The sequence below is a fragment of the Protopterus annectens genome, chromosome 8.part1, assembly GCF_019279795.1.
Source record: "Protopterus annectens isolate FY-2018-M chromosome 8.part1, PAN1.0, whole genome shotgun sequence".
Classification (NCBI taxonomy): Eukaryota; Metazoa; Chordata; order Ceratodontiformes; family Protopteridae; genus Protopterus; species Protopterus annectens.
In genome coordinates this window covers 373,637,830-373,664,703 of record NC_056742.1, presented here as the reverse complement: position 1 = coordinate 373,664,703, position 26,874 = coordinate 373,637,830, and the positions used below count along the sequence as shown (strand labels likewise).

At 39.4% G+C, this 26,874-nt stretch overlaps 1 protein-coding gene across 1 annotated transcript in view; it reads right to left on the bottom strand.

Moving 5' to 3' along the window:
- The window catches only part of ABCC12 (ATP binding cassette subfamily C member 12), a 1,155,696-nt gene that overhangs the window by 459,064 nt on the left and 669,758 nt on the right, over positions 1-26,874 (bottom strand). The window contains exon 12 of the mRNA XM_044081948.1: positions 11,142-11,213. Coding sequence (XP_043937883.1) covers positions 11,142-11,213 — 72 coding nt within the window. The remainder of the gene's footprint in view (positions 1-11,141; positions 11,214-26,874) is intronic.

The following is a 26,874-nucleotide window of genomic DNA, read 5'->3' as shown; positions in this document are numbered from 1 at the left end:
ATCTTGCTAAGAAAACTGCAGATCAAACCAATCTAGAACACTGTCTTGTGTGTTGACATTTACAGATGAATGATATCTTAAAATTCAGTCCTGTGCCCATCTTTGTTGACAATATTCATGCATCTTTTGTTAATAAAGTACAAACTTCTGCCACCTAATACACAGATCACACTGTTTTCATTCCAACCTTTCCCTGCATAGCTGAAATTCAAAAACAGTGATATGACTTCTTTAAAGTCTGTTACTGGCTGTCTAGAAAGTAAGCTACCATGAAACCAAAACTATATTTGGAACTGCTGAAAGGACAAGACTTCTGACATCACCTAGTGCATTAGTTATGGAAGCAATGATCATCTGAATAGCTATATGTTAGTGACTTCAACTACCCAAACATCGATTGGGAAAACTACTCAAGCCCAAACACCCTCGCCCAACGGTTCCTAGAATTTATAAACTCAAATGCTATGGAACAACTGGTCACCACTCCCACAAGAGGGGAAAACATACTGGATCTGGTCATCACCAACATGGGGTCTCTATGTTCCACACCAGAGGTATACCCCTCATTGGTAAGATCAGACCATAAACAAATCTCACTGGACATCCATATTCTGTCCCCACCCCTATCCAAGGAAACCACGGTGAAGAACTTCTCAAAAGCAAACTTCACACTTCTCAAAACTGAGGTGGAATCCTTCAAAGCCCCCGGGCCAGTGGACAATACGGTCCAAAATGCAGAATCCTTTACAAAAGCATTCTATGGACACCTACAGGAATGCATGGAGCATGCTATCCCAAATAAAACCAAGACTCAGTCCTCCAAAGGCAGGAGACCTGTCTGGTGGACCCCTGCCATAAATAAGCTATACAACAGAAGGAGAAAGCTACTACATGACAGAGCAAAATCCCAAAAAGGGAAGGCGTCACTGATCAGTACTAGCAAGAAACTACGAACCCTCATAAAATCTTCTAAGGCCAGCTTTGAAAGAAAAATTGCACAAGACACTAAAGATAATCACAAGGCCTTCTTTAGTTATGTCAGAAACCTGGGAGGCAACTTCCAGATATGCTCTGAGTTAGTGCAAAATGACAAAAAATTCACTGAACCCACAGACATTGCCAAAATACTGGCAGAAAGGTTCAGTGCAAACTCCCCCCCCTTCCCCCCCAAAAGAGTAAATGTCTATCCCAACAGAGTGTAGCCTTCCTGAGATCACAGATGCACAGGTGAGAGCTGCCCTCTCCAAAGCTAAAAACACAGCATCAATGGGACCAGACGGTGTCCCGGGCTGCATCTTACACGAGCTCCAAGAAGAACTAAACCCTCATATAAAGTCACTGTTCAATCCCAGCCTTACTACAGGATATGTTCCAAAGGAATGGCGTACAGCAACAGTGGTCCCACTCCACAAAGGTGGTGCCACAACAGACCCCGGAAACTATTGCCCTATAAGCCTGACTAGCCTGGTCTGCAAAGCTATGGAACGTATCATCATGGAACTCATAAACAAAGACATTGGGAACCTCCAGACACTGGATCTTACCCAATTCGTCTTCGTTAAAGGCAGATCTTGCCTCTTGAACCTGGTCGACTACTTTGAAACAGTTACCAAAGCCATAGATGAAGGGAAGGTAGTCCACACAGCCTACCTGGACCTCGCAAAGGCCTTTGACACAATACTCTACTCGGGCATCATAAATAAGCTCACCAGCTTAAATATCAACCACTATGTCACAAGATGGGTTGCAAACTGGCTCAGGGATAGAACCCACATGGTCAGAATAGCAGGTGCCATGTCAGACTCTAAACCAGTTACAAGTGGTGTCCCACAAGGCTCAGTCCTGGGACCTCTCTTGTTCGGTATATATTTCTCCGAGGTACAGGCTAACATGGGTGGACTATGGCTGACCAAGTTCGCAGATGACTGCAAACTCGGTGCTATAATCGACTCTCCGACTGACACAAGCATCCTCCAAAAGGGTCTCACAGAGATGGATAACTGGTGCCAGAGCCATGGCCTAAAGTTAAATGCCAAAAAGTGCATAGTCATCCCCTTTGGAAAAAACAAAGTGCACACAAATTATCACATAGGTGGTAATCCATTAAGTACGGAAGAAGTAATTAGGGACCCAAGTAGATAGCAATCTCTCCTTTGACAATCACGTTGCCAAAGTGGTTAGAAAGATCTTCTATATAGTCCACCTTATCATGAAAGGGTTCACATCTAGATCAAGAGAGGTCATTGTGCCCCTCTACTCATCACTTAACTGGCCCATAATTGAGTACAATGCCCCGTTTGGGATGTACCTTACCCGACACCTTGAGCAATTGGAAAGACCCCAAAAGTATCTCACCGAGAGGATCAAGGGGCTCAAACAGATGCCCTATGCAGTTCAGCTAAAGAAACTCCAGCTCTACTCAGTTGCGTACCGCCTACTCAGAGGCAATCTGTGTTTGACATATAAAGCCATGTCAAACCCAGAATTAATGGACATGCTTCACCTCAGGAAATCTAAATCCCTTAGAGCTACACGCTCCAGGGACCTGAACCTCAGCACAGAAATAAATAGGACATGCTGGAGGGGCAGATTCATATCCCAGAGGCTCCCGTCACTCTGGAACAAAATCCCAATCCATGTCAGGCAGAGCCCCTCACTGACCCTCTTCAAGAGAAATCTTGACAAATGGATGGGAGATCGTAAGTTTACCCCTGGGATCTGGTCTGTGTTGCTGCTTGACAGAGGTACAGTAAACAAACCTTAAAAGGGCTACCTTCTGTGACCTACTATACAGAGGCACAGTCAACTAATCTAAAAGGGTGGTGAAAGCCAAACATACTCTGTCTAGGCTTATAAATGCCCTAGGGCAGATAGCCTAGTATCAGCCTATGAACCTATAATTTATATAAGTATCTGGACATCTGTTTCAATCTCTCTATGAACTTTATAGCTAATGCAGATTGCTAACAATATGTCTATTTTTTGGTATTTTTTAATGACTATAGACCATCTCTCCATGGTCTGTAGGAGACTATGAGGATAAGGCTTTGTGGTGGTTTGTGTAGTCCATGTGGTTTACACCTTGTATTCTTTTATAAGGAACCTCTGTTGGTGTTCCAGTTGTTGTATATGGCTGATAAGGTACATACTGAAAGGAGAATTGTACTAGATGATTGATCTGAGAGCTGAGTACATTGGGATAATGACATCTGTGGATCTAGATGCCATACTCTTGATAGCGAGTTGTGCAATATATAATTATTTCCTTACAACAATAGACATGGTGGTCAAAAACCAGGTCACTGTTTCCATATGTTTACAAGTCCCTAACCACTGGGTATACTCTTAGGATTGTTTCAACTATGGGATAATTTTCAGGGGAGGATGACTTTCATAAATATTCTTTTATGCTTTGGCACCAATTATCAGTTTGTGACAAGCCCTTTTGGTGGATATTAGTGTCATTAGGTGACTCAGTGGTCATACCAAGCTTTCAATCATCTGCAAACATGGTCAACCAGATGTTTTTAATGATAGCTTTGACTTCTGAAAGTAGATGCCAAGAAGTAGCAGCTTCAGCATTGAGCCCTGAGGGACCCTTCTGGTGACCAGTCTCTTTGTGGAGGTAGAATCCCCTATCCTGATTTCCTGTGTCTTGTCTGTGACTATCAAATTGGTGATGTAAGGATTTACTTCTAGTTTCTTGAGTTTGTCAACAATATCTGCATGAGACATAGTGTTGAATGCCTTAGCCAGGTTAACGCAGGCAATGAGTAGCATTTTGAGCTTTGGTTACTTTCTCAAAGAAGTCCACCAGGTTGAGCAGGCATGATCTGCCCTTGAGAAATCCAAACTGTGTTGGATTCAGTGTCTGAGGATTTCCTATGTATTAATTGTTTCCATAGCCTTAAATATGAGGCTAGTCTGACTTCTAGGTCTGAAATTTCCTGGGTCAGTAGATGGCCTGTATTTGTAAAGAGGGCTAAGTATTGCATTCCTTCATTCACTAGGCACAAAGCTAGTTTGGAGGCAAAGACTGAGCAAGGATCCTAAACGGACAGATAGGGCATGTTTTATGCTGTTCAGCAGGCAACCTGGGTAATTATCAGGACCCATAAATACAGTATTTTTAAATTTGGATAGAGCATTGAGGACTTGTTTACTGGTATCTCTTGAGAGGTGTTGTTGGGGGGCAGAGGGGTGAAATTGAAGTTAAATTTATCAGCTAATAGGTTTGATCCATTTTCCAACTCCATAGTTCAGCACACTGTTGTGTGTTATCTTTGTGATTGCTATCATAGGTGAAGAAGGTTTTATGTTTTTCCTTTGCCTGTGAGTGTATATTTACCTCAAAACTGGCTTTGGTATATTTGATAAGATTATTGAGTTGATTATTTAGTTTGATGAGTATGTTTTTTTTTTTTTTTTTTTGCGTTTCTGTGCACTGCACTTCCCTGTCTTGGCCATGGGTTTCTTTCTCTGTTTTGTAATATAACTTGTTAATATTGGGATTCTACCAGGGTAGTTTATTTTTTGAGTTAGTCCTATGCTTATTTTGGATGGGTACATCTGCCTTGATGGAGATGGAGTTATTTACATGGTGGTCTAGTTTTTTTATGAACATTCCCTAATAGACAATGATGTTTATGTGATTTGTGGGGGCCTGAAATTTGTCTAGGGTGTAACTCAGTAGTAGATGGTTTGCTTTGCAATACTTTCCAACCATACTAGGTTTGGATGTGGTGACTGGTTTTACTTTGATTTCAAAGAAAACAGCTTTATGATCTGATCTGACAAGTGAAAACATAACACTCGGGTGAGCGTAAAGTTTCCCCATGTTTGTGAGGATCAGATCAAGGAAGTTGCTACCTGTGTAGGGTGTATGGATTATCTGGTTCACAGCATTTGTGTTGACAAAGTCTAGGAATCTCTGGGCCAGTGCATTTGGTGTTGAATATTTTTCCCAGTTTAGACTGACATATTTGAAGTCACTCTGGAACATAGGATGGTCACTGGAGTCTGGATGGAGAGATGAGAAAATTAGTTGGGGTCCGGATGGAGAGATGATAAAATCAGCAATTAAAGAAGAGTAGTATTGCTGAACTGAATTCATCCTCAAGCCTTGGCGAGTACCTTCATGAGGTAAACCCTCCTTTTAAAAAATCTCGCTAAGACGACACTGACATATAGACTGTGTTTTATATAGCATATATCATGGACAGAAGTAGGTTAAAAATAAAAAAGACAGCTGGGTGTACAAGTCCCAGGACAAAAAGTGCCCAAACCCTGGGAAGCACACTGGTGCCAGGACTGGAAAAAATGACAGTGTAGAATCCTCAAGACATGCAAACATTCCTACAATGGGGTTAGGCCAGGCTCAGGGGGATGATGACCCCCACCCCAATTGTAGAAGGAAGTAGTCATCCACAAAAGTACAAAAACGGACAGGCCAAAAAGAGCCACAAGAATGACAGAGTAGACTATTAGTCATCCACAAAAATGGACAGGCCAAAAAGAGCCACAAGGATGACAGAGTGGACTATTAGTCAACCACAAAAATTACAAAAACGGACAGGCCAAAAAGAGCCACAAGAATGACAGAGTGGACTATTAGTCATCCACAAAAATTACAAAAACGGACAGGCCAAAAAGAGCCACAAGGATGACAGAGTGGACTATTGAGGAGAAAGAAGAAATGAGGGGATCACTTCAGTGGCTCTGCTGGACAGAGGCACAGGGAACTAATCTAAGGAGGTGGCTAAAGCCAACACATTCTGGTTAGGCTTATAAATGTCTTCGGGCAGATAGCCTAGTACCAACCTATGAACCTATAAACCATTATGAAAGAAGCCAAGAATTTCCAGATAGAAGATATTCAGACTGAGAAAGAAATTAGAGGAAAGAAAAATACTTGCACAAAAACATGTCAAACGATTCAAATGTATATCTGTGTTCATTAATAAAACAGATTCATGAAAAACATTATGTAGACCAAGAAACCTTCAGCCATTTGCAAAACAAAAAGTGACTGAGGAAGTGTGAAAATATAATGAACAAAACCTAAAGATTTTTGAAAAGTATAAAAAAGAAACATGGACATGGGAAAGAAAGAGAGATCTGATATGGTGCAATATTTATGCAAAGAAGAAAGCCAAACTAATCAATACAAAGGAAAAGCAGTTCCAGATATATCTGAAGAGAAATACAGGCAAAGGCATCCAGATATGGAAAATTTCACAATCCAAAAAATACGTTTGCAAAGGGGGAATGTAGATATAATAGAAAAGTATAACATTATCAATTCATTGATGACCCAAATAAGTTTTATAGAGATTTGGGAAACAAAGCAAAAGGAATAGAAACACCACAAAAAAAAAAAAGAAGAAGAAATAGACACATTTTGGGAAAATATCTATGACCATCCTGTGGAACGTAATAAAGATGCTGAAGGGACAGAAGAAGTGAAAGAAACAATTGTTGTTGTTGGTCTTTCGGCTTTTCCTGGTTAGGGGTCGCCACAGCAGAACTCCGGTCTGCTAATGATTAGCAGTAGATTTTTTCACGAACGCCGAGATGCCAGCTTGACATTCAACCTTCAACAAAGGCACACCCATTTTACGCATGTCTTTCAAATGCCCACCCAACCACAGGGAGGACATGCAGACTCCACACAGAAGGCACTCCCTGCACTCCAGCTGAGAATCGAACGGGAGAGCCTCTTGCTGTGAGGTAACAACGCTACCGTTGCACCACCGCAGATAACAGGTAAAAGAAACAGTAAGGAGTTCAAATGTACTGGATATTAAATGGGGTGCAGTAATGGCCAGAAAAATTGAAACAAAGTTAGGAAAAGCTCCTAAATGGAAAACCCCAGGACTAGATGCAGCACCTAATTTCTGGCTAAAAGTATTAACATCTTTACATGAAGATTTATCCCTGAGTAAGAACGCATCCAGAACTGACACCAACCTGGTTAATACAAAAATGATAGAACCTGCAAGCTATCCTAGATACTACAGACCAACAACTTGCCTTCCCATTATGTAAATTATATACTGGAATTGATGCTGACAGAGTTTACAATCATTTAGAAGAAAATGAAATCATGGCAAATGAACAGAAGAGTAACAAAGGCAAGTCACATGGAACAAAAGATTATTTGTTATTAAATAAAGTCATAATGGAAACTTGGAAAAAGGGGTAGAATCTAAGTATGGTATGGATATATGGCTAGATTACAAAAAAGCATTTGACAGCATCCTACATTCATGGATAAAGGAGTGCTTACACATGTATAAGACACATCCTATACTGTATATTACAGTGATCATGAAACAGTGTCAGACCGCTTTGCAGCTAAGACATGAAAAAGATAAATTATGCCAGGGATAAAAATTCAAAGGGGGATATTCCAGGGTGACTCTTTGTCACCATTGCTGCATCATCTTGCCCTTAACCCATTAAGTTGTCTGCTTAACAGATTAGGTCATGATTAGAATTTGACTCCTAGAAAACAAAGTGCAAATACATCTCACCTTCTTTTTGTGGATGATTTAAATCTGCATAGTTCATCAGATGAGGACTTGAGAGCACAAATGGAAGTGGTCAAAACTTTCTCAGATGATATAAGAATGTCATTTCATCTTGATAAATGTGCAAAAGAACATTTAAAGCAGGAGAGCTGCAGCACCAAGAAAATATCAGTCTGGGACAGGAATGTGATATAAAGGAACTTGAGCAGGAGGGAGTGCATAAATATTTGGGAATGATGAAGGATCAGCAATAAAACATGAACAAATGCGAACAAAACTCAGTAAGAAATTTTTACAAGATTAAAATGTATACTGTAAATAACCTTGACATCTAGGAATAAAGTTCAAGTTATAAACCAATTTGCTCTTCTTGTTCTTACAGTTTTGGGGTATTTAACTGGCCCCCAAAATATTGGATCAGTTGGAGAGAAAAAGAAGAGAAATGCTTCATGCTTATCAAATGTTGTTGTTGTTGTCTTTCAGCTTTTCCCGGTTAGGGGTCGCCACAGCGTAACTCCGGTCCGCTAATGATTGGCAGTAGATTTTCACAAACACCCAGGTGCCAGCTCAACGTTCAACCTTCAACGAAGGCAAGCCCATTTACGCATGTCTTTCGAATGCCCACCCAACCATGGGGGGGGACATGCAGACTCCACACAGAAGGCACTCCCCACACTCCAGCCGAGAATCGAACAGGAGAACCTCTTGCTGTGAGGCAACAACGCTACCGCTGCACCACCGCAGAAGTTTCATGCTTATCAAATGATATATATAAAAATCAGTGTGGACCAAAATTATATATTCTTTGTTCTGGTAGGGGTATGGACTTCCTTGAAATTGATTACATGTATATATAGATCTGCAATTGTAGGACTGCATACATATCTGATGATTTCACTAGATCCAAATATAGTGAAAGTTTTAAAACATAAGGAGAACAAGTCTAAAATTACTTCCCGGCTTAATTTAGCAGAAGCATATCAATGTCAAGCAGGAATGGAAATCATACCAGACGTAGACAAAAATCAGGCAAGAAATGAATGTGCCAAAAAACAAAAGAAAGAACATAAGGAGAAGGATCAGATGAGAAGGCAAGAAATGTGAAAAAGGCATAAATATTGTTGCAAGTACAGAAAACTCCTGGAACAACCTCATGTAGATTAGCATCAGACACAGGAATGCTCAAGGAGAGGTGAATTTAAACCAAAAGATGAAAGGTTGATATTGGTGTCCCAGGATAGTGGACTATATACTATGTAAAATACCAGGATTTGCAGGCAGAAAGAGAACTATGGAAGAAGGAGTCCCAGACAGTTCCAATAGTAGTAGGAGCAATAGGTTTCATACAAAAATTAATTTATAGTCATATTTATATATATATATGCTACCAGTACTTTAACTCCATATGCATTGCAGAAGAAATCAATTCTGGGCACATTGTGGGTACTGTAAAGATCACTTCTGACTAACATCAAAGACTGAAAAATACTAATTTCATGAACTTTGATCATACTTTGACTTAGGAATGGGATCCATTCTCATCATGGTATAATAAACCCAAAAAGTTTAGAGAAATCTAACTGGAAAAGACTATAGTGTTTATTTCAATGCCGACCACTCTAGTAATCTAAGTATGTGGTATGGGTGTCTTGGGCCATGGAGGGTGATCTATAGATTTCAATGATATGGTATGGAGTTTGCTTATAGTGAGCTGGACATGGAGTTATTCAAGGGGGTCATGCTACTTGACCAGGTTTGGGGTGTGACTGTTTTTAATAAATACTGTTACACCTAACTCCACCTTTTGTCCTTTCCTGTGCAGTAGGTGATCAAAATGTATGGCAGATGTTGTAGTTTTGAACTGATGGGGTGCTCTTCATGGCTTTAAACCATGTCTCTTTAACTACAGGCATCTACATTCTTTAAGGTAAGGAGGACTTGGAGAGAGTGGAGTTTTTGGTTTAGAATCCTGGCATTGAGCAGTAACGCCTTCATGTTGTCTTCGGCTTTCTGTGCTATATTGGAAAGCTTATCAGGTTAGCATTGCCGAAAAAAGGCATTATGGAGGTGGTCAAAATTTTAGCCAATATTCGAAAGCCTAAAATAAACAGGTGCAGATCATCCTTGGTGAAGCAGCATAGTCTATCAACCATATCCTCCCAAGCTGGTAAACATTGTACCCCCTTTGAGTGACACAAAAACTAATTGTTGAAGTCAGTTATCATCTGCTCATATTACGGCATCATCCTCAGAGAAAGTAGAATGGTGTTCAATGCTAGGGTCATACCAGTCTGGTGGACATAGTCTGAGCACTCCATCTTATCTATCTTCATACAGTCCAAAGAGGTATCAACACTGAGAAAAATGTAGAAGAGCTCAAAGTGTCCCAAAGCAACATCATTTGCTGTTGCATCAGGTGGAAGAGTGTCAAATTAAGACTTCAGTATTGGTTGATTCCCATCCTAGACATTTTGCACTCAGCAGTCAATCACTTGAGTATATTCTGTTACTTGAATTCAAATGATGTCAAAATGTTATCATGAGCTGCAAACTACAGAGGTGTCACCTCTAGGTTCACAAAGTTGTCACTCACTCACTATTCCCTTTGTCCTGATATCTTGTCCTTAAGATCACAAACAGGAGAGGTAATATGATGCCCCCCTGCAAAACCTGACACCTAGCCTGAATGAATTCAACTCCCTAACAAGAATGTGGACAGCACTCTCACTGAATTTGTTCAGACCCTAGAGAACATGCTGTGAGAATCCTAATACCATATATGCCTGCAGATCCTCCCATAACACAGGCCAGGACATGTGGTCATATGCCTCCCGCAAGCCCAAAAAACAACTGTAGACTGGATTAGTAAACTTCCGCAACCAGTCATCCAATTGCATAAGGAAGAGTAGAATGAAAAAGTGAAGTGAAGACAATTTTGGTATACACAAACAAACACACACACACACACACACACACACACACACACACACACACACACACACACACACACATGCAGCAATGCGCGCACACACACACACACACACACACACACACACACACACACACACACACACACACAGCACAAGACAAACACACACACACACACACACACACACACACACACACACACACACACACACACGCCACGCACACACACACACACACACACACACACACACACACACACACACACACACACACACACACACACACACACACACAATCAAATGCACTTCAGGTGTGACAGTAGTGTTCCCAGATGGAAAAGTCTGCCCACATACCTACACACTCTTAATGCACTGGAATGCAACAACCCACCATGACGCCTACCTAAATACACATCTGGGTTTAGAAAGGTTTAATCCCAGCAACTTATATTAAAGCAAAATATGGCTCAGACAGAATTTTGATTCAGTTTACACATATGATGCACTCTGTTTCTTATGCTGGGATACAGTTCAGTATTGTCTTTACAAAGGCTACGAAATTTAATATCCAAATACCTGAGGATTACTAAACTCTAGTAAACCAGATCTATAACCCATCTGAAACTCATCCTTAACTTGTTGCCTGTTGTATGCATTGTAAGAGAACTTGTAGTCAACTTACCTGTCCTAATATGGCTGAAATAAAAGAGCTCTTTCCACTTCCAACATTGCCACAGACACCTAGCAGTTTTCCCTGTAAAAACAAAACAAAACAAAATGAAAAACATATTAAAAAATCTAAAAAGACATTCATAATTAAAATCTTATTAGAAATGTTTACGTAAAATAATAAATTGTCATTGTGGTTGCTGGTGCTGTGTCTATGTGAATAAATATTGTGGCTTGCGGTGGAAATGGCTATCCGAGTGCTTTTTGGGATTTAAAAATAATAAATATTATAATGGCTAGCATAAAAGGTATTGTGAAAGTAACTTGAGTAATACCACAGATTTTGAAAATACTATTTGGATTTAGTTTGTTCTGCACATGTTCCTGTCTCACTGTGTCTTTTTAGGTGTAAATAAGAATATTGAAACAGATTGCTTGTTATAAAATCAATGCATTTTCTGTAGCAGGATAGTATGAAACTGATGAAATAATAATCTGTGCTTCACATGAATTCTGGAAATACAAACACTGTGCAAGAAACGGCTATGTTCTGCAGCTGTACCTGCATCACATTCAGGGGATGTGCTTGATGCTATCAGAATAATTCTGTTTGAAGGAAGCGAGTTGTTTAAAGCTAATTATTAATCAGAGCTGATGTTAATTTGCTCTTGATTTTAGATGAATATTAAACCTGCAGTTCTTGGCAGATTTTGATGCAAGTCTGTGCTAGAAATCTGGGAAGTCAGACTACAGGCAGATGGTTTGATAACTTGTCCTTTCAGCTTTGCTGGCTGTCATTACAGTTTGCATGCATCTGAACTATATGTGTTTAACTATTCGCAGTACTATAGCTGCCTATTTTGTTGGTCATGTGCTGTACCTAGCTGAGATTTACTATGTTAAAGATAGTTACAAAACCATTAAGCCCAGTGTTTCTAAAGAACAACTCTTCTCTCCACCAAGAAAAAAAAAATAAAAAAGTTTATCCAAAATTATGCTGCAGACTTTTGATTTTTGCTTTGTATTAATTGAATCTTTTTGAGTATACCATTATGGCTTACAAATAGATATAATTTATTTGATTTTCAGGGTCTGTTTGCTAGGGTGATTCAATCCAAAGGGAAAAAGATCACACAGACAAAACATTCTATGAAAACTCTCAGAAAGACCTAGCTAAGTTGGGGTCATCACAGTGTAATAACATAAACTTCTTGTAGTGGAGGCCAACAGGGTATATGCAAATGATGCCTAAAGGACATAACTGTGAGTATGGTTGTGTGCTTGTAAGCTGGGAGGACTGGCTGAGGTGAGGGATAGGAGTAAGTGGACCACATCAGCGAACACATTTCAGGGTATGGAGTTGGTTTAATCCTACTCAGGAAGCATAGAAGCACCTCTCGGTAGGAGGACCCAAAAGTGTGTTCCACATGCAAAAAAAAAAACATTTATGCTATATGTGTGTGCATGTATATATATATATATATATATATATATATATATATATACGTAGATCCCTTACTGTTTCTCGAACGGCCGTTTCACCGAAAGTGAAATGGTCGAGCATACTTTCGCGAAAGTGCTTTTCACCAATAAAGCACTTTCGCAAATGTATGCTTAAAAACAGAGAAAATCGTAGGGGAATGGCTATTGTTGAGATCGTAGTACAGTGGGGATAAGGGAATATACTGTAGTGCGATCTTGGAGTGAGAATATAAACGTAGGGGGTGTGGGGGTGCAGGGGGGCTTGCTCCCCTGCGTAAACCCAAGTAATGTGTTTTTTTGTTTTAATTTTATTTGATATTTTTTTTACACACTTCAGCGAAAGTGCTTTTTCGGTGAAAAGCACTTTTGTTAAAGTGATTTAGGCGGTTTTGATTTTGGTTGAGTGATATTTCAATTAATAGTACAAGATCCATATATATATATATATATATATATATATATATATATATGTATGTATATGTATGTATATATATATATATATATATATATATATATATATATATATATATATATGACGGGGCTGTGCTGCAGCGGTTGCATTGTCACCTCTCAGCAAGAGCTTCTCTGGTTCGATTCTCAGATGGAGTACCTTCTGTGTGGAGCCTGCATTTCCTCCCTGCAGTCATGTGGGTTTCTTCCGGGTGTTCCAGTTTCCTCCCATGTTGCAAAACATGCATCTGGAGTGTCCCTTCCCAAGCCTCCACTGAAAATTGGCTTTGTTCTAAGTTGGACTTTCCTGGTAAACAAATGTTAAATAAATAAAAATATATATATATATATATATATATATATATATATATATATATATATATATATATATATGGGAACACTACTAAATCTCGAACTTTTGAAATCTCGAATTTCAAAAGCTCGAGACCATGTAGCCGAAACCGCACATTACTGAAAGACCAGAAGTGCGAAATTCAAAATCCCGATGGTAAGGGATTTTGAGTTAGTGCTTCTGGTGTTGCGGTTCAGGTAACTATGTGTGTGTAAGTGTGTTTGTGAGGGGCTTTAGTGTGTGTGTGTGTGTGTGTGTGTGTGTGTGTGTGTGTGTGTGTGTGTGTGTGTGTGTGTGTGTGTGAGGGGCTATAATGTGTGGGTGTGAGTTTGCCTCGTGTGTATGTCTGTGCGATCTTGGAGTTGGAATATTAAAGTCAGGGTGTGAGGGGGGCACAGCCCCCCACATTGGGGGGTGCAGGGGGGCAAAGCCCCCCTGCTTATCTTTAGTGTAGGGTGGTTTGTTTGGTTATGGGGGGAGGCTGTGTATATGTTTGTGTGTGTGCTGTATGTATGTAGTACTTTCGCGATTTTGAATTTCGCGCTTTTCACATGTTGGTAATGTGTGATTTAGGGATTATAGTCTCGGTATTGTGGGCTTTGGGATTGTGTAGTTTCGGTTTTATGTAGTGATTCCATATATATATATATATATATATATATATATATATATATATATATATATATACGTGCAATAGAGAGTCAATTATCTGAACTAATTGGGACCTAGGGTAATTCGCATAATCAAACATATACTTGAACTGGATAAAAAACTTATAAAATCTTATTTATTCTGCATGCAGGGAATCCACTTTTCAATTATTCAGCTATTCCAGTGGACAATAAATATTTTTCACACACGAGTAGGCTAAAAGCTCAGAAAACGCACACAATCAAATATGTATCAGGTTTACGCATTCAGAATTTATGAATTTTCCTACCTGAAAAATATGGAAGGCAGCGTTCAGATAACTGACATTTCGGATAATCGACGTTCATATAATTGACTCTGTAATGTGTATATACACACACACACAAGCACACACACACACACACACACACACACACACACACACACACACACACACACACACACATATTTTATGCTCATGTTCAGGCAGGCTGGGAGCACTCCTTACTCCAGTCATACAGGATGAATCCTCCTGTCACTTGGCACATTGCACTATTGCTGACAATGAAAGGAAGGGCTGCAAGCAAAAAGTACATTCTCTGATTACCTAAACACAAGAATAAATTACCCTATCCAAGCACTAGCGGGTGCATGGCAAATGGATGAGTCCCAGGGATGATGTCAGTTTATTACAGGATACTCACACATGGCATGCATACTAGTGAGGTATTTGGAGAATTTTCAATTCATGTATAGTGTCATTGTCATGATAGCATGCCATATCACCTGGTAAAATGCAATGCAGCTGAAGAAAAGATATGTGGACTTCATATGGGCACCCTGGCCAAAAAAAAAAAAGCAAACAAACTGCAGAACCAAGTAAGGTAGCAACACTCTTTCTGCATCCCATGAGAATGTTAGCTTTTTCACCTTACATTTTTAACCTGTTTTGTTAACTCTTTAATAAAACTGATGTGTTGTAACCATATTCAAAAGTACTTCATAATGAAGAACAGAATATGAGTATAATGTCCTGCAAAGAAAGACAATGCCTCACATAGGTGTTAGAAATAATAAAACTAAGGAGGTGTACCAAAGTTTGGTATGACTAAAATAATGAGTTAGCTGCATTTTTTGTTTGTGATGAATTATCTGTATTACATATTTTTAGGATCTCAATCTCATTAATGCAACAACACAACCTACACAGAACAGTGAACAATTTGGAGGGATTACTTAAGTCAACCACAACCACAACCACAACATGCTGCTATATATGGAGTGAAATTCAGCAGTAAAGTGTCAGTGGTCTGTTACTTTATACTGATGAGATCATTTCAGATGTTGTCCATTTATATTGTCCATTTATACTTGCCTTGGTACCCAGGCGGTGGATGAAGAGAGTCTAAGAACAGCTAGTTTACTTACCCAGTTAACAAATAAATTAATGAAAAAAAAAGATTGAAAGGTCAGGGGCCAGGACATAAAAGTGCCCCAAAGCAACACATTAGTGTTTAAGTTTCAGAAAAAAATAGACTGCTGTGGGAATGTTCCTGACCTAAACTGCCTTCATGCTGTAGGCAGGTAAGAATATGGCAAAAATGGAACAGTATTCTTGGATACTAGCTAGTGGACTGAATTTAGGAGTGTGGTCTCCCTCCTATCCAAAAAGTTGAACCAGGTCAGCCAGATTTAAAGGCCACTAAACAGCTGTTGGGGGCAAAATGCAGCAGGTCATCTTTGGAGTTGTATGGTGCTTGTATTTATTTAATTATTCATGCATGAATCCCCATTATGCCAACTAAGTGCATTCTTGTCGAGTGTGTGTTATTTGAAACAAAATGATCAAATAGCGTGCATATTTATGAAGAAATTAATTATCAGAGTGATATCAGCAAGGTTACAGAATACAAGGGTAAAATAGTTTCAATGTCAAAGTTAGTATATTTAAGTTACAGGGAGTGTTTGTGTGTGTTTGTGTGGGGGGGGGGGCACTCCCCATACATGGGTGCAAGAGGCTTACCCCATGCAAAAAAAAAAAAAAAAAAAGAAACAGTTATATGGAGATTTTGCACTTTTGTGATAACTTCATCTTTCAATGTATTTCTATTTGAAAGGTACTGTTCAATGAAAGTTCTTTTTGGTTGGTTACTCTGAAGGCATGCATGTGTGTGTGTGTGTGTGTGTGTGTGTGTGTGTGTGTGTGTGTGTGTATATATATATATATATAGCTCTCTCTCTCTCTCTATATATATATATATATATATATATATACATATATATATATATATATATATATATATATATATATATATATATATATATATATATATATGCATGCACTCATATATATGTATGTAGTGGGCAGCTAAATCTTTACCAAAAAGTAAACTAGATTTGTTGTTGGGGATGGGTTCCTAACAATATATTCTGTCCCTGAAGAATAAGTCGCTGAATTTGGGAGGTGAGCACTAAAAGGTCAGCAAAAACCTTTTGTGTGTATTTACTTCAAGGTCTATATTCTGTGACTGTAGTTAATTATTTAAGCTGAGAGTGTAATTTGTTGATTCATGTTCACCTGAGGAAGCATTGATGGTGAAAGTTTTGACTTTTTGTCAGAAGTTTTAATTTGCAACTATTAAATAAATGTTCTGAGTGTTTCCAGTGCCTCTTTTGTTCTGGACTTTGTTCTTCGTGTATTGAGGGCTGGTTAACAACCAACTTGCTGCTTTTTTTTGGATATTTGACTGTTTACAGAGGTTGGCAGGCATTCAGAGCTGATTTGTAAAATTTGGATATAAGACCATCTTTTACCAGCAAAATGACAGCAGTACATCTTAAGACCTTTGGTGAGATTATTAATGTTGATGTTAATCCGTTACTGACGGCTATGGGTACGAGTGATATTTAAATTGTAATTACAACTGAAGATTATGTTTACTTGGATTCTCTTTCTGCCTTTAAACAGAAGCTATGGGAGTTTGAGCATATGGTGATGGCATACAAATGGCTACAATGGCAGAGGTTGCTCTTTGAAGCATACTTGCAACATAAAATAGTGCCAAGAGGTCTCAGAATCTTAAAAATGCCCTCTTATAGAGATAAGTAGCCTGATCTGCTTCAGAGATGGCAGCTCATTAATTTGAGCTGCTTGTTCCATTATATGGAACTGATGAATGCTTATTTGTAACCACTAGAGCTAAATTTCTGGTCAAATGTAGAATCTTGTTATAATGATCTAGCTTCTAGTGTAGATATTAATGAATATACAGTACTCTTCAATGAAACTTTGGGCAGACTGAGTACTTTTTCAGAAGTGCCTTATAGAGGGCAAAAAGAAAAAAACTTCAAAGGGATTTGGCCAACTTTGAGAAGGGAAACATATTTACTTGGCCGAAGGATAAGACAGAGACCAAGCAGCACATCCGTCAGCCATCTGAAGCTCCACCTGCCTTTGAGAAAATTCTACCAGGAACGTCAACGTCGCAAGGGGCTGAAACAGAGCACCTAACTGTTGAGCCACAAACAGAAATGTCACAGACAAGCAGCATGTGAATTTCGACAACATCAACACCAATGATAAATAAAGAAGACCGATTATGTGGAGAGAAGGTGGTGAGAGTCGATGCGACGTAAATGCATGCTCTGGACCCTGTGGATTTTCCATTTCTAATGAGTCACCCCTACCAATGCCCAAACCATGAACACGGATGCAGAGCTTAACGGACAAACATAATGGCGAGACTTCAATCAAATGCCCATTCACCAGGAGCTAAATCAACAAATAAATCTTGTATTTAATTTATCTAATTATATACTCAGTAATGTTGAATTGTCTGTCTTAAATAAGGGTGTGACCTTTGTGCCCTCAGCGATATCTGATGTTTCTAGGACACTTACTGAAGTTAAATACTTTATTTGCAAATTGAGTCTAAAAACATGTTTTGCTAGTACTGATGATTATGTAGTTAATAATTTGAAATGAAGTAGTGTCTTTGTGCCCCAAAATAATGGAGCGTTACAAATATTTGAGAAAGCTGTTGAACGTGATGTGTATGCTTTGTATGAAAATAACAGAATAAATAGGTGTTATAATCTAACTAAAGAAAAAAATGAAACTATACTTCTGTTAGTAAATAATCCAGAACTGTTGATTAAAAATGCAGATAAAGGTGGCGGTATAGCTGTTATGAATAAATATTTTTATTCTGGGAAGATGCAGCTGATGTTACAAGGAGAAGAATATCAAGAAATTGCAAGGAATGAGGGTAACAGTTTGTGTTTAATGTCAAACAAGATGTTATGTGATATGCATGCTAGCAGAATATTAAATGATGATTTATTTAACTATTTATATGTTGAAAATCCCAAGCTACCAATGATTTATGGCATACCGAAGCTACATAAGAGTGTCAGTGACTCACCAATGAGGCCAATAGTTTCAGCTAGGGGGTAGGTCACTGAACCATTATCTAAGTACTTAGAAAAGCAATTAGGACCTGCTCTGGAAAAAGTAACTACCATTATAAAGGACATGAACACCTTCCTGAAACAGTTTTATGAATGGTCATCAGGTCAACTTTCTAAAGAGTCTTATTTTGTAACATTGGATGTTGACTCACTTTTCACTTCTATACCTCATGATTACGGCGTTGATAGTATGAAATTGTTTTTACAGAGTTTTTCTGACTATAGTACAGAAAAAAATAAGTTAATATGTGAGTTATTGATGTTACTGTTACCTAATAATATTTTCATAGTTGACATCAGGCTGTATCGCCAAGTAAAAGGTGTAGCGATGGGCACAGCGGTTGCTAACACGTATGCTAACATCGTGATGTAAATGTGGGAAGACAGAAGTGTGTTATCCACATCCAATAACTTTAGACAGTATATTAAATTTTATAAGCATTTTATAGATGACCGTTTTGTAATATGGACGGAAGTGAAGACATTTTTCATGACTTTCTAGCATACATAAATAACAGTACCATATTCTTGAAGTTTAAACATGAAGCTTCATGTCACCATATATCATTTCTAGATGTTTTACTAATAAAAAATGAAAACGGGGAAATACAAACAGAAATGTATAAGAAGGATGTTAAACGAAACAATTACTTGCATTGCAACAGCATGCATCCTCCTTTTATGTTTAGTAATATTATTAGAAATCAGATGCAACGAGTGGCAAGACTGAATACAACTGAGGATAAACTTGATCATCAGCTAGATAGTGAGGGGATGGATTTTCTTGACAGAGGGTATTCAAAAAAGGATGTATATAAAGTACATACTGAGGTTAAGCAACGATGCTTAAGAGAAGATGTTCAGGTCTATTTTAGTAAGACAGGTCAGTCTAATATGATTGTACGACCTAAGATAAACAAAACAAGATGTATGTTAACATATAATAGGAATGTGTAGGCAGTTAAAAACATAATTGGGAAGCACTGGACAATTTTGCAGGATGTACAAGGGCTACATGAGATAGCTGTGAATCCCCCTTTGTTTGGATATAAGCGCAATTGTACACTGAAACAAACATTATGTTATAAGGAGCAACCAAGGAGCTTCTTTAGTGGAATTGAAAATAAGCATGGTACTTTTAGATGTAATAATTGCTTTTATTGTAAGTATTTATATACAGACAAATCAATAAGACATCCAGTGACGGGGAAAGATTTCGTTCTACATGCATATGGGAACTGTAATACAAGTAATTTAGTCTATTTGGCTAAATGTGAAATATGTGATAGTTTTTATGTAGGCTTGGCAAATAGGAAGTTCAAGGAATGTATAGCTGGTCACCTTAGTGAAATTAAACGTAAGTTGACCACTAATGCACTTAGTAAGCATATTTTAGAAAAAGTGAACAACATAATTTTAATTTTATGATTTTAAAAGTAATTTATAACCCTTGAGGGGAGGTGACATGAAATTGTTAATGGAAAACGAAGAAATGAAATGGATATTGCATATGAAAGTCCACATACTAACTGGCTTGAATGATTATTTCACTTTAAAACCTTACTTGAAAGTTACATCAGAAGGCTTAAAAATCTGTCATGTGACTGTAGTTAATTATTTAAGCCTGAGGAAGCCTTGATGGTGAAAGTTTTGACTTTTTGGCAGAAGTTTTAACTTGCAACTGTTAAATATATATGTATGTAGTAGGCAGCTAAATCTGTACCAAAAAATAAACTAGATTTGTTGTTGGGGATGGGTTCCTAACAATATATTCTGTCCCTGAAGAATAAGTCGCTGAATTTGGGAGGTGAGCACTAAAAGGTCAGCAAAAACCTTTTGTGTGTATTTACTTCAAGGTCTATATTGCTAAGTATTTTATAGTTCCCATTATTGCTTGCCTAGTATTGTTAGTATGTTCCTATGTTATTAGAAGAAGTGTTCTACATCCAAAATATAAAACTTTCATAAGTATTTAATAATGTCTTAAACACACACACAAATGAAGAGGCACAGACACACACATCTGCACAGATATTCAGACATTCACATGTGCACATAGTCATGTGTATACATGCTGGCACACACACACACACACACACACACACACACAGACACACACACACACACACACACACACACACACACACACACACACACACACACACACACACACACACACACACATCAAGGGTCCACTATGTAGTCCAAAAATACTGAAATCCCGAATTTCAGTATTTCAAAATTACATAGCCGAAAACAGAACTAGAACACAAAATCCCGAAACCCCATAACCACGAAATTTAAAATCCTGAATGTACTCTACACATACAGCACACGCATACACATACACACAACTCCCTCCCACAATCAAATAAATAATACTACACTACAGATAAGCACCCCCACACCCCCTCTACTTAAATATTGTAACTCCGAGATTGCACAGACACACAACGGAAACTCACACCCACACATTTTACATTCCCTCACACACACACACACACACACACACACACACACACACACACACACACACACACACACACACACACACACACACACATATCACAGTCACAACGCACACTTACACACACTAAAGCCCCTAACCAGCACACTTACACATACATACTTACCTAAACTTCCACCCATCCATCCACACACCGCACCAACGAAAGCAGATCTTTGTGCTTCAGGATTTTGAATTTCGCACTTCTGTGGGTTTCGGAATTTTGTGTTTTCGGCTATGTAATTTTGAAATACTGAAATTCGGGGTTTCAGTATTTCGGGATTACTTAGTGGACCCACCCATCAATTAAGACTTCTTTATTGGCTGTGTGCACCTCAGATTTCTGATTTTAAACAAATGAATGAATAAGTATAAATACATGTCGTAGCTACAGTAAAATATATTTTCTCTCTGCTGACATATACATCCATTTCAAACTATTACAGCTCTCCCTTAAAAATGTATGCACTCATGCACATGGACAAACACACACACACACACACACACACACACACACACACACACACACACACACACACACACACACACACACACTCACATGCAGATGTTGCTACTTTATTGACTGCGTACACCTCAGATGTGTAATTGTGATCAAATAAATTAATTAGTACATAAATTATAACCCTCATAATGTGTACCACTCTACTGATGCCACAAGTGTACAGTGCAAGCTACTACAACCTTTCCCCTGAACATGCACACATACTCAGACAAATTGAAACACACACACTCACAAACATACACACCTACACATTCATATAGACACACACACACACGCACACACACACACACACACACACACACACACACACACACACACACACACACACACACACACACACACACACACACACACACACACACACACGTGACAGAGGAGCACATGGATTACAAGCTGCATCCTAGATAACCACATAGACTCACAGTAATTGTGAAGTTCATTTAGATCAGCTACAACACAGACAGAGACTAAAGGTGGATGTGTCTTGATTTACATCAGAAATAGTTATACCTCAAGGCTGGTCAGACAGGACAATATACTTGAGCGTCTTCATATTCAAATCACCATAGGCAAAATACAATACCATTTCTTTGCAAGCTATAGTTCCCCCTGTATGACCCAGAAAACCCATACCTTGTATTTAAATTTATTGGAAACTCTCACCATCCAACACAATACCATATTCATGAGTGACTTAAATTACCCCTGTACTACTGACGTATTGCCTTTTCTGCATTTCTGTGTGTTTCTATTTAAAAACAAAAAAAAACAAAAAAATATTCCTTGTTTTCCTGCCTCTCCTAAACTAGTTAGAGCAGTTTAGAGGCCTTGCTGTATCCTGGGCTGTGTTGTAGTTCTTGTGTTGTCCATTGCCTTACTTGGATAGAAGGAAGTTTATTAGCTCACCAGTGGGAGTGGGGAGCCTTGAATAGCCTACCTGTCCTTGAGGGAAGTGACCTCAGCACAAGAAGCTGTAGTAATTGGTCATTTTGGACCATTTCTAGCTCTTTTGAAGTTCCCTGGTTAAAATCTGCCTCTGGCATTTTTTGAAGCCATATTGCTCAGACACAGCTCCACGTGGTCCTGTTGAGACTTCCTGGCTACAGAGAACTGAAAAAAGCGACTGCTTTCCTGATTAAGTATCCTGCTGTTTTTTATATTTGTTTTACCTTCTACTGCTTACCTAGAGCAAGCTTTAACTGTTTTCATAGTTATTTACTGCATTTTTATTATCTGCACTTAAAAGTACATTTTAGTCGAAATTAGTCTAATTAAAGTCGAAAAGTGTTTGTTTGCTGTTTAATTTAATTGTTTGGCTGCCCACTAAAGTGTGCTAGCCTGAACTACTGACTTCTTGCCTTTTCTGCATTTCCGTGTGTTTCTATTTAAAAACAAAAAAAAACAAAAAAATATTCCTTGTTTTCCTGCCTCTCCTAAACTAGTTAGACCAGTTTACAGGCCTTGCTGTATCCTGGGCTGTGTTGTAGTTCCTGTGTTGTCCATTGCCTTACTTGGATAGAAGGAAGTTTCTTAGCTCACCAGTGGGAGTGGGGAGCCTTGAATAGCCTACCTGTCCTTGAGGGAAGTGACCTCAGCACAAGAAGCTGTAGTAATTGGTCATTTTGGACCATTTCTATCTCTTTTGAAGTTCCCTGGTTAAAATCTGTCTCTGGCATTTTTTTGAAGCCATATTGCTCAGACACAGCTCCACGTGGTCCTGTTGAGTCTTCCTGGCTACAGAGAACTGAAAAAGAGCGACTGCTTTCCTGATTAAGTATCCTGCTGTTTTTTATATTTGTTTTACCTTCTACTGCTTACCTAGAGCAAACTTTAACTGTTTTCATAGTTATTTACTGCATTTTTTATTATCTGCACTTAAAAGTACATTTTAGTCGAAATTAGTCTAATTCAAGTTGAAAAGTGTTTGTTTGCTGTTTAATTTAATTGTTTGGCTGCCCACTAAAGTGTGCTAGCCTGTACTACTGACTTACTGCCTTTTCTGCATTTAGCGCGGAGTTGCCACTAGAGCACCATCGGGCAGCGGCGGTTAAACAAGGTTAAACTATTTCTGGCTCCGTAAAGTCTGCTCTTCATTTTTTCCCTTAGAACTGCTCTACTTGTAATCTAAACAGTCTATTCTCTATCTGTAAAGCTCAGCACTTGTTCCTAAAGCATTTTTTAGTCAGGTAAAGCACTTCTGTATTATACAAAGTACTTCACTAGCTTAAAACCCCCTTGAGTACCCACTTCCCTATAGGTCCTTTCTGACTCCGTTACACAGCAAACTTTTTCATTTCTTCTAGCATGTCAAAGGGTCAGTTGCTAGCGTCCTCTCCTGCTCAGCTGGTGAATCTGGGAATATTGAGGCAATGTTAAAATTGCCTCATGTACACAGACAACCCTCTCCTCCTCCCATAAAACACAAATACATGCGAGAGATGCAACTATATAGCCAAACTGGAGGCTGAGCTCTCTCAACTCAGGACTGGCAAAACCAGACAGGAGGAGAAAGTAACCACACACACCATAAACCCAGTCTCACATAGAACTATCACAACTACAAATCAAACACATAAACACACAAAGACATACTCGGAGGCACTGATCAAAAATCTACCAAAACAGCAGAGGCCTCCAAAGCAGACACCCAAACAACTGCCACCTCATGACATAACACAAGCAACACATAGATCACAAAGTCAGTGTGCAAATCAGTCACAGCCCTTAAGGCCAAACACAATGCCAGACACACTTGTCATAGGTGACTCCATAGTCAGACACACTGACGTCCCACTCACCAGACTGAACAAGGAGAGGGTCACAGTAAGCTGCCTGTCGGGCGCTAGAATCTGCCACATAACACAAGCACTCAGGTCACGCCACAGCAAGTACAAGTATGACTCAGTCATTGTCCATGCTGGTGTGAATGACCTGAGACGTACCTCCCTGGACTACATGAAAAGAGACATAAAGGAGCTCTCAGATTATGTAGCCCAGGCTAGTATAACCCTGACCCTGAGCAGTATCCTACCTTCACCAAGAATGATGCCACAATACAGAGACAAAATGATCAGTTTTAATAATTGGCTTAATTTCTGGTGTCATTCTACGGGGATCCAATGTCTGTCTGCCTGGAATGACATGCTTGACAAGCCACGCTGCTTCGCAAGGGACGGCTTGCACTTGTCACCCCTGGGTTTCCGGATATTGGCAAAGGCTCTTGCCACCCCCATAGTGCCTTTTTTAGACAAGGCTCAAATTCTAAACCCACCGCCCTAGAAAACAATAATGGAAAAAAACTAAGGGTAATGCTGCTCAATGCCAGAAGTCTAAATCTCAAGATGCACGCCCTCGAAGCCCTCCTCAGTATGGATAACATTGATGTCTGTGCTGTGACTGAAACCTGGTTCAAGGCTCTTGAGAGCACCCCAGCACTATCAGGTTTTACCTCATATCATGCGTTCCGGCCCCAAAACCCGGACCGTACCACAAAAGGAGGGGGTGTATCCATATTCATCAAGGATACCCACACCTCCAGGCTGGTGGCAACTCACGAAGCATCAGAGACCATTCAGGTGCAATTAACCATAGGCAAAACTGCTCTACAGTTTGTAGCATGTTACAGTCCACCCTCTCAAACTCAGGAACCCCACACAGCCTTCCTGAAGACACTGGAGAGTATAAATGTCTCTCCAAACACCATCATATTGGGTGACTTCAACTACCCAAACATAGACTGGGAACATTACTCAAGCACTTGAAGGAAATCAGGCTCTGCTCTTGGACACACAAGTTTTAATTAATCCACAACGGAGACAAACCACTTTTAACGCACATACAGACAATACGTTTTCGATTCAATGTCTTCTTCAGAAAGCAAAAATCAGAATGAAGGTCTATGGGCTGTGTCATTCTGATTTTTGCTTTCTGTAGAAGACATTGAATCGAAAACATATTGTCTGTATGTGCATTAAAAGTGGTTTGTCTCCGTTGTGGATTAATTAAAACTTGTGTGTCCAAGAGCAGAGCCTGATTTCCTTCAAGTGTTTGGTTCGTTTTGGAAGTTCATTTTTAACACTTGTTTCCTAGTATATCTAGTGAACATTACTCAAGCCCCAATACCCTAGCCCAAAGGTTCCTGGAGTTCATAAACTCAAATGCTATGGAACAACTTGTCACCATTCCCACAAGAGGTGAAAATATACTAGACTTGATCATCACAAACATGGGGACAAAATGCTCCACACCGGAAGTATATCCCTAAACTAATCTCACTGGAGATCCACATCCCGCCCCCACCCCCAACAAAAAAGACCACAGTGAAGAACTTCTCAAAAGCCAACTTCACACTTCTTAAGACTGGTGTGGTATCCTTCAAGGCCCCTGAGCCATTGGAAACCACAACCCACGCTGCTGAATCCCTTACAAATGCTTTCTACGAGCACCTCCAGGATTGCATGGATCAAGCAATCCCAAATAAAATCAAGACCCTTTCCACCAAAGGCAAGTGCCCGATCTGGTGGACCCCAGCCATAAACAAACTTTACAACAAGAGGAGAAAGCTACTACAAGATAGAGCAAAATTCCTAAAAGGGGAGACATCTCTGATCAATACTAGTAAAAAACTACGATCACTCATAAAATCATCCAAGGCCAACTTTGAGAGAAAAATCGCCAAGGACTCAAAAGACAATCATAAGGCCTTCTTTAGCTATGTTAGAAATCTGTGTGGAAACTCCCAGATATGCTCAGAATTAGTCCAAAATGATACAAAAATCACTGAACCCACAGACATTGCAAACATACTGGCAGACAGGTTCAGTGAAAATTTCTCCCCCCCCCCCCAAAAGGAGAAATATCTATCCCAGCAGAGTGTAGCCCCCCAATCATCTCAAATGCCCAGGTGAGAGCTGCTCTCTCTAAAGCTAAAAACACAGCATCAATGGGACCGGATGGTGTCCCTGGCTGTGTGCTACATGAACTCAATGAGGAACTAAACCCACACATAAGGCTGCTGTTTAAGATTAGCCTTACCACAGGATACGTACCCAAAGAGTGGCGTATGGCAACTGTGGTCCCACTCCACAAAGGCGGTGCTTCTACGGACCCTGGTAATTACCGCCCCATAAGCTTAACAAGCCTGGTCTGCAAAGCTATGGAGAGGATCATAATGGAACTCATAAATAAAGACATAGGGGACCTACAGACATTGGATCCTACCCAATTCGGCTTTGTCAAGGGCAGATCATGCCTCTTGAACTTGGTCAACTTTTTTGAAACAGTCACCAAGGCCATTGATGAGGGTAAGGCAGTTCACACAGCCTACCTTGACC